Here is a 9,752-nt window from a genome sequence, read left to right as displayed (position 1 = left end):
GGGGGGGGGTGGAAGGCTTTCATCTGCTTTGGGGACTTGAAGCTTCCAGGGACTTTTGTAGTGAACTCCAATCCAAAGCACGGGGCACAGCTGCACCTCCTCTGGATCCATCTCTCCCTTGCATTGCACCCATGTATGGCAGCTGCCCTGGGCACCCAACCACATCATTATACCTCTGTGCAAACCCCAGCTACAGCACTCAGGATGTTATATTATCTCCCTGCTCTTTGGATTTGAGTGGCACACTTCATGCATTCAGGTGGTCCTTAGAGATGATGGTGAGTTACATAGCCCTTCAGCCAGTCCTTATGAGCCTCAAAATCCAATGACATTAATCCCAAAGACCCTGCCTGCACCCCATCGGTATATGCCCTCAGCTCCCAGCAGAATGAAGTAGATGCCACTTCACTAGGAAAAGGGCCCTGGGGACTCATGAGTGGTCTGTGCAGACCCAGGAAATCACATGCAGAGGGTTGTGTGCATCTAGTCAGCATGAATTTGAGACCCTGTGAGCCAGGGGAGAATGCCTCAGATCATTATATATCAGGGGTGCTTGACCTCCAGTCCACAGGCCAAACGTGGCTCACAGTACCATGGCATCTGGCCTGTGGGGCTCCAAGGGTCAGGAAATTTGGTGGTAGGGGAGCAGTGACATTTAATATTGCCACCATCCCCCACTGTGAATTTCCCAAGCCTCAAGCAGCAGCTTAGAGCTGGGAATCTAGCCCCAATCTAGATATGTGTTGTGGGGAACAGCTTAGAGCTGTTCCCCCCAACACATCTAGATTGGGGCCAGGATACACACCCTCCCCCATGCAAGGGGCAGGCCAAACTGAGCCATACCCCCTTCCCCCCACATTGGGCCAGGTTGGAGCCACGCCAAGCTCTCTTCCCCTTGAGTGGCTGGATTTGAACTGGGCTCCCGCATGGCCATTGTGCCCAATCTGGGTGTTAGATTGGGGCCACCAGCCAGACATAGCCTGCAGATGGACCAGGCACTGCCCATCTGGCTTACCAGGCAAACAGGTTTAGCATGTTCTACATGGCTTTGAAGTGGCAATTTTGGAGCATATGGTTGCCTGCAACTGGACCTGATGATTTAGGAGGCTCCATCCAGTCATATGTTTCGTACCCTCAGGATAGGGCCTTGCTGGCTTTGCTGACTTGTAGTGGCTACCACACATCTCCAAGGTCAGACAGTCGGCCTGGTATTCAATATCCAGAGTCCTTGCTGCCATTCACTCAGAGGTTAAGCAGCATTCATTGATTTTGCAAGAAGGTGGATATTTATAGCCAATGCTGTGTAGCGCTACACTGGCATGGAGTTCTTCCCTCTGACAAGACAAGTCATCTGCTGCACCTTCTCCTTTGCCAATACTCCCTCTTTCAAACAGGGTGTTAAACAAAAAAACAAAACAGAAGACAACCTTACTTCTCATTGCACCCTCTTTTCTCCCTCAGGAAGTCTCCTTCCTACTACCTATGGGCTCTCTTCCCCACACTGCATTTTCTATTGCACTCAGGGCCCAAAAACAAAATGAGTACAACAAATCCTCATATAAAGTACAACTGCCTTTCACCACAGGTTTGCTGCGTGCAAAGTTTACTGTGAGCAGTTGGAAACAGCAGCTTTTTGGCACCTTTAAATGGTCTGCTCTAACAAATATTTGGACAGCAAACTCCCCGGAACCAGCCACAGAACTATACAAATAACGATACTCTAACCCACTTATTACTAAATTTTTTATCAAGGTCACTAGTGTGTGTATTCTCTGGGTGTTTTTGAAGCATCCAGTAGAAAAAAACATGCCTTAGATCATCCGTCATAAAACAATATATGTTCCCTTGGTCTTGTTGAAGCTGTATTATCCCAATCCCCATATTAAACTTTTGGTCTTACTCCATTTCAACAGATCAGAGTCCAACCCATACAGCTACACAGAAGAGGGATCATTTCCCAAAGTTCTGAGACAAATATTTGGCAATTGCCATTAAGCTCATAGGGGAAAGTTTAGAGTGTTTGCAGGGAGGATTGTGGGCCTTGAGAAAGTGAGATGTGAAAAGCACAGCCAGGAAAAGACTCAAAGGATCAGAATTTCAAATGGGTGGGGGGAGGGGAGGGGCATCCAAATAGAAACACTGCATTTGGATGCATAAATTAGTTGCATGTGCAGTTAGTTGCACATGCTGGAAGACCAGCACCCTTGGCCTGCACAAGCAGCAGTAAGGTATCTTTAGCCACTGTGCATCTACAAGCTTTGTGAAGTGTCCAATGTGTGTTTGTTCCTCTCTGGTTTGGGAAGAGGGGATTTTAGTGGAGTCTAAATGATATACAAGGCAAGCAGATACAACTGAACACATCAGAAGTCACAGCAGACAGCAATGGTCTGTATCAGAAGCAAGAGTGTAAGCCAGTGCCAGATTATGACGTGTTAAGGCCCTAACCTATGTCCATCTTAAAAGGCCCCACATGAAAAAAATAATCCACAAAATCCACAAAAATGGATTTTCATGAAATTTTAAGATAAATTATTGTTACTTCTACAGAAGTTTATGAACTTAATATGAATAATAACCATGGAGCCATATATGTATATTCTTGTCATATTAGAATAAAAATGTCCAGATTTTTTTTCTTATTTAGAGGCGCCTCATATTGTGAGGCCCTTAACTGCAGCTTAAGTCTAAATCCGACACTGGTGTAAACAACTCAGAACTTGGACCATTCATAATAAATCCCAGGTTTGGACAGTGCAAAAGGGACCCTCATGTTTTTTCTTCTGGATGCTTCTATTGGTTCAAAGAGCTGTTATATCTCAATACTTTAATCCCCCTCCTTATCTTGAAAGAAGCAGCAGTGGATTTCCTCCCAGCCCCAGAGCTCTCAGTCCCAAGTACTTACTGTCCAGGCACGGCTCACAGACAGTCTGATTCACTCCACAGGGCTGCACGACCCCTTCTCCCAGGTTGCAGGCCTTGCAGCACTCCCCACTGAGGGTGTACAACTCAGTGGAACACTTTTCCTTCGCACCCCATGCTGGACCCTGCCATGCAAGAGGAAACAAAATGAGTAGACCAGTCCCTTCACTAGACTCTGACTTCAATCCTCCTCCTGCCTCTCTGTGGGGCAATAAATAAATAAATCCAGCCCCAATGGCAGGTTAGGTGCTCAGTGTGATCAAGCACCCCAGCCTAATGCACACTATTGGAAACACCTGGGCTTATGATGAGCTCACCTACCAAATATTACTAACATCAAAGCCTTTGGAGAAAAATGAAACTGCAGGGAGTCTCCCCTTGCCCCCCAACCTCCAACCCCATTCTCCATTAAAGTCCCTCCCCCTCCAAAGAATCAGTGGTAGAAAGAGCTCCCCTAATATAGGGAGCAGGGGCCTGGATCCAAGCTTCAGCCAGCTCAGCATGCCCGGGGGGGGCTGGCGGTGTATGCTGCTAAGTGATTGCAGCACTACTTATACTGCAATAGAGCCTTTCATCAAAGGATCTCAAAGCACATTGCAATCATCCTAAATCTTCTAGCAGCCCAGTGAAGTCTGATGGTTATTGCCTTTTCCCGATAAATGGAGGCTGGAAGACTTGCCAAAGGTCAGGCAGTGAGAGCTGGAAACCCAGGAGTCTTGAATCCCAGGCTCCTGCTTTAAACACTGATCTCCAGAATATATTGCACAGTGGTTTATTATGCTCCAGGACCTTAACTCAGAGAATCAATGGTAGAAGTGCTGCATTGAAGCTCTTGGTAATTAGGTCACTAAAAGAATCAAATGTATCCTTGCCTAATGGAACCAACTATATTTGCTTATAAATAAATCCCATCATTTCATATGGAAGCAATAACCCGCCGCTATTCTTGTGGTTAGAACAGAGCTGCACAGGCATCATGTGAGTTTGTGTAAACCCTGCAGAAGCGTGAGGCCAGCCGTCCTAAAAACAAGGAGAAAATGGGGTGCTTTAACTTAATTGGCATTTCATAAAACCCTTCTTAGCAAAAAAGCACCCTGTCCTGTTCTATAACAATACTGCTAGGAGAGACAGCTGGAGGCAGACTCTGGAAGGGTGAAGGCAAAGACTGAGTTTTACAAAAACTATTATTTTCCCCCCAGCTATGCTCGCAGGCAGGAAGATGCAATAGGTTACAGCAGTAACTCTGGGAAACCCCAGGAAAAGAGGGAAATGGATGCCTCAGAGCATAAGATTCAGCCCTTTTTACTCTCTTCTCCCTGTATAAGTGACAGGACACACAAATTGCTAACGGAACACCAAGCAGGCATTGTGTAGTAAGAAATGAGCATGGTCCCCTCACTCCTTTTAAAGGAGTTCACATCAAAAAGTAACCACTGCTGGGACTAACTGACACCAGTTAGCTAATTAGCACTTCATGCACAGGCTCAAAAAGGCAGAGGATTAAATGGGACCCATGAACTGTCTATGCCGTTATCCTGGGTAGAGCAGCTGTAGGACTGGATAAAGTGAGAAAGGCTTGAGAAGTCCAGTCGGTTAGTGCTGAGAGTAATATTTCCGGGGCAGTACAAGTCTTCCATTTCTACCCACTTCAAAATGTTGTTGCTTTCAATAATATAGTTCCCAGGTCTCAGAGTTTTGGCGACCCCTCCCAAAGACCCCCCCCCCCCGCATAATCTTCCTGAGCTAGCCGACTTATAGCTTCAGAGACAACACTGGTCTGTCTCAGAGCTGCTTTTCAGAACTCTAAATGACAAGAATTGAGCTGATTTCATCCTACTGTTCTGGGGAATCTGCTCTGGGCAGCATTACAGGAAGGTTTTGTAGTTCTTCACGGAGCTCAGAGAGCCTGAGTAGCAGGAGCCCCACCAGTCCAGCAACAGCAGGTATGCAGGGGAGGAATAGAAGAGGACAGGGTGAAGGAAGAGAAATAGAAGTTCTCTCCCTTCTCGGAATCCTAGGGTGTTCACATCTAGCAGTCAACCATATCCAGAAGTGCACAGAGACAACATTCCTGGAAGGAAAACCAAAATCATCCCCCTTCCCAAGAACAAAGAGAGGGGAGGCTGGTCTCCTATCCCCTTTAGACTTTCACAGGCAGCCCCCAGCACCTTCTGTATCAGCATCTGATTAGGAAGTTCAGGGTTGTGCTGTACATTTGTAGATGTGTCCAAGATAACTGCAATCTGCCTTGACGACCAACAGCAGTGAATACACAGTGATACTTGCTTCAGGGCAAGCTGCCCAAGCTTGCCTAGGACCTTAAATGCATGTTCAGGAAGGTAGATTCACCAAAGTCTATGCCGCCATGACTTTACTGTAATTGGTATTCGTGCTAGCTAGTGAGAGGTGGCTAGTTGTGTTAGTCTGGGATCAAGCAGAAGGCACCTTAGAGAGATGAACTGGTTCAGAGGCGTGTGTTCTCACAGGTAACAGCCTACTTCACCAGATGCTAGCTAGATGAGAGCTACCTCCAATACAACCACACAATTGCATTCATGCCCTGGACTGCAGTGTATTCACTTAACCTTCTGGCTACTAGGTGTCCAGTACAATTTTCCTGCTATGAGGTAGTACCTCTGTCCTGCATCTTTCATGAATAACATTCATGCCAGAAATGCAAAGATAACATTTAACAGACCCTCGGATTAAAAACAAAACAAACAAACAAACAAACAAAAACAAGAAAGAAAGGTTTTCCTGATATTTTTTCATTGCCCCAGTACACCTACTCACTTCAGGGAGATAAGTCCAGTAATCAGCCCCATGGTTTGCAAGTATATCAGCTCCCTGCGCAGCTGGAAACTTCATCAGCCAATTAGCTGCCTCCTTTCACAATGTCTGCTTTATCCACTCTATTCTCTGTATATTATACATACTGGCATTAGACAATGAAGCGCCAATTACAGGCATTTGAATGACAAAGTGCTCCAATTACTCTGCGCTTGAAAGCATGTGCTCTCATCACTGGTGCTGAATTGCAACCGTAGCATCCTGCCGGATTCAGTGCTTCAGCTGCACAATAACTAGTGGGTCCCTCTGGAAACTACGCATCACACTGGTGAGCATAAAAAGCAGTTTCATACTCCAACATGCTAAAATGGGTCTCTGGTTCTTCAAGCAGAAGTTGTAAACTCCTAATGGCTCCTGTTTTAAGGTGATGGGGCATCCCCTGCTCCCAAAGGATGGGCCTGGAGTAGCTGGGAGCTCTGCCAAGCTGGTCCTCCCATATCACTCCTTATAGTGCCTTCTGCTGGAACAAAGCATTGGTTCTCAACCTCCTTAGACTAAAGGCAGCCCTCAGAAAATGCCAGCTCTTAGCTTTTGCTTCTTTTTCGACTTCCTGCCCAAGTGCAGATGGGCTGGACTCGATGATCTTGTAAAGTCCCTTCCAGCCCCTAACATCTATGAATAGAGAAATTATTCTGATGCAAAGAACTTGGAAAGCCCACAGTAAAGCAGAAGGGTTTGACGCTATGGGTTCCTATTTGAAATCTCTGGGTTTATCTTGTGAATTGTGTAAGTGTTGGCACATCTAATAGTGCTAATATTGCATGGCACCACACACAATCCTTACAAGGATCTTGCAGAACCCTGGTTGAGAAGCACTGATCTAGAGCGACTCCTGTTGCTAGAGGCTGGGAACACAGTAGCTGCCAGCTGCCCATGGCCAGCATGATACATTTCTTACTATTAATAATTCTGGGAAAAAAGAGGACCGAAGTAGCTGTGTTCTCTCTCTCTCAGCCAGCTCTCCCACACTATCCTTGCAGAAGCTTCTTCTCAGGGAGGCTGGGACTGAAGGACCTGTGAGCTACTCACAAGCAATATGCCTCAGAGAGCCTGGGATGGAAGAGAGCAAGTTACCAAGATCCAGCACTCTTCCTCCATCCTATTCTGCTGTTCCTAGCACCAGAGCATGGAATTGGAATCGCTATAAGCTGTGGACAACCAGGGCTCCCTACAGGGCCCCCTGTTGGGAGAGGAGCAGTGGTGAAAGACAACTAGTCTTAATTAAGGTAGCTACAATTCCTACCAAGAACTCTTTTAGCTCTGAGTTCCTGTACAGCCAGCAGCAGTCCCCTTCCCCTGTTGTAATTCTTGCTCAGAAAGGTAAGGAGAAATGATCGGAGGCCTGTGACCCCTGACAATCCCTCCCCTCCATGCTACTAAATGGTGTGGAAAATGTAACTTCCATTCCCAGGTGCTAGAACCACCCTCCCTTTCTGCCTGCTTTTCCCTACCCATGCTGGGGTCTTGAGCTGAAACGCCCATAAAGATTAACACACTTATAAGCAGGCACATGGTCTGCATTAGTCCAGTAAAATGTGCATGTTATTAACACAACTCCTGTTGACAAAGCCACAGGTATTAACCTCATAAAGCATTTTGACATCTGGAACAAAGAGGGAAGAGAGACACCATTGCAAGCTTTTAATTGCTTTTTACATTGCAGTGGTAGATTCTATTTTATTTCATTTTTTTTAGGCGGATGAAGATTTAGAATGCGGGGTCAAAGCTCCACACTTTGGGGAGAGATTTATACATGAAACCTGGCAGCAAGTCTCTTTAAGTCTCCAGCATGAAAAATATTTCATCCTGCTGGATGCAGAGTTATAGCTGGAGATGGGCCCATCTTAAAGTTCACTGTCCCCAAGCCTGATAAACTGGATCTGGCTGTCTTGGCTGTCTGTGATGGGAAGAACCAAAATGCTGGCTCAGAACAACCCCCAGACTTTGGGAAGCTTGAAACCAATGTGTGAAGAATTCTGCAGCCTAGGGGGAATCACAAGTCAAAGCAGCAAAAAGGAAGTCATTCTAGCTCTTCTGGGGTCTGTCTACACTGTGATCAAAGGTGTGACTGTAGCAGAGGAAGAAATCCACGTTTGCTCCACTCCGGCTAGCACTGGTAACAATAGCAGTGAAAGAATGTGGTAGCACAAACCTAAGCATGGGCTAGCAACCTGGGTCCCCAGGGAAGCTTGTATGCCTGGGCTAAACTCTGCTGGTTACATCTTCCCTGCTATTGATTAAAGCTGGAGTGGTTACACCTACCCTAGCTTCAATCCCACCCCAGTTGTAGTGCAAGACAAGTATTCATGTGATCCTGTCAGTGGGATACTCACCTGGACAAGCCAAAGAGCAAAGGAACTCTGCACTACTTGGGTATTTGTCAGTTATAGGTTGGTGGTAATAAGACACTGAGCCTCTCAGGGCACAGACGCAGCTTGATTATCACCATATGCTTAGTGGTCTTTGTGAATTGAGTTAGAAGGGCCCAGTCCACCTTCCAGGTGAGACAGGTGTCCTAACAACATGATACCTTTGTCATTTCCTATCTGGCTGGCTCAGCCAGAAGATACAAAGGAACTCTCCTCTGAACCCCAGAAGTGGTGCCTCTGAATTGGGATTCAGCAGAGAAGGGATATTGGGGCTGCATCTGATCTGTGGATCAGGCCATGGGAGTGGCTGGATTTTTGCCAGGGCTGCATTGCTTTAAATAAATGATATGGCAAGAGATAGGGCACTCAGGTTCCTGCCCCTTGCCCTAAAGTGGGGCTAGCACTTGCTTTGTCAGAAAGCAAATGCTGGACTGTATGGCACATAGGGACAGAGAGCCTGGATCAGACCCATGGTCCGGCTAGTTGGGTATCCCATCGCTGACAGTGGCTGGCACCAAATACTTCAGAGAGAAATGTGGGAGACTCAGAGTAGTAGGTAGGGGAGGACATGCCCCTCACATCCATCTTGTCCTGGTGCCTAATAGAGCTTGCCCTCGGCCCCGAAGCACTACGGTTAATCTTGCTTCCACCCCTCCTTGTCCCTCGTTCTGAGAGCTCAGGATATTCCCTATTGCCTACGTGAGCCTGACGATCTCTGGCAAGTCCTGCAGCCCCGTGTCTACACAACGCACCGCTGTCCTGCAGCCTTTCCCTCCACTCTTGCCACACTCCCCAGCTCTTTAATATTTCATTGGCCTCTGTACAGTGCCCGATGCGCTGACTTTCGTCTGTCCCTGGGCTTTAACTGCCTGTGCCCCGAGAACCGCCAGGAGCAGAGGGAGGTGCTTTAGTACCCAAGGGCTATTTCTCTGAGCTACTAGATGTCCCAACCCACGCAGCACAGTCCCTGGGAACGGGGTGGGGCAGAGACTGAAGGGGAGCGCATGTGGGAACAGTGGCGTGCGGGGGTCCCCGAGAAAGGGCGAGGCAGCTCCCCTCAGCCGGGCGGCTGGCCCATGCTTAGCCCCTGCTCCCTGAGGCGGCGGGAGCCCAGCTCCTGTGGGTGAAGGTCACCGGGGGCTGGGCTCTGCCCGCGGCTCAAGGGTGTGGGGTAGCTGTACCCGGCAGTCTTCAGAGAGGGGCCTTCGGGCTACCACTCTCCTGGGATGGGGTGGCCTCTCCTGAGAGGGGCCACTACAGGCTGCAGCCCCACACCCGCGGAGTCCCTGGGAATGGGGGGAGCTGCCCTCTGTGCCCAGCCCCGTCCTGCCCCTGGCTCCCCCTGCCCAGCAGTCACCCCCCAGGCATGGGGTAGCTGTACCCGGCAGTCTTCAGAGAGGGGCCTTCGGGCTACCACTCTCCTGGGATGGGGTGGCCTCTCCTGAGAGGGGCCACTACAGGCTGCAGCCCCACACCCGCGGAGTCCCTGGGAATGGGGGGAGCTGCCCTCTGTGCCCAGCCCCGTCCTGCCCCTGGCTCCCCCTGCCCAGCAGTCACCCCCCAGGCATGGGCTCCCGGGGGCTGGGAGCTGCCCCGAGCCGGGGCCACTCACCC

General features: G+C 48.6%; 1 protein-coding gene across 1 annotated transcript in view; it reads right to left on the bottom strand.

Moving 5' to 3' along the window:
• NGFR (nerve growth factor receptor) overlaps positions 1-5,824 on the bottom strand; it is a 36,469-nt gene extending 30,645 nt beyond the window's left edge. Inside the window, exons 1-2 of the mRNA XM_025203782.1 lie at positions 5,713-5,824; positions 2,903-3,044 (exon numbers count right to left, since the gene is read on the bottom strand). Coding sequence (XP_025059567.1) covers positions 2,903-3,044; positions 5,713-5,787 — 217 coding nt within the window. The 5' untranslated portion in view covers positions 5,788-5,824. The remainder of the gene's footprint in view (positions 1-2,902; positions 3,045-5,712) is intronic.
• Positions 5,825-9,752: the final 3,928 nt, after the last annotated feature.

The sequence above is a fragment of the Alligator sinensis genome, unplaced genomic scaffold (assembly GCF_000455745.1).
Source record: "Alligator sinensis unplaced genomic scaffold, ASM45574v1 scaffold520_1, whole genome shotgun sequence".
NCBI lineage: Eukaryota > Metazoa > Chordata > Crocodylia > Alligatoridae > Alligator > Alligator sinensis.
The sequence above is the reverse complement of the archived record's forward strand: the minus strand, read 5'-3'. Positions and strand labels throughout refer to the sequence as shown.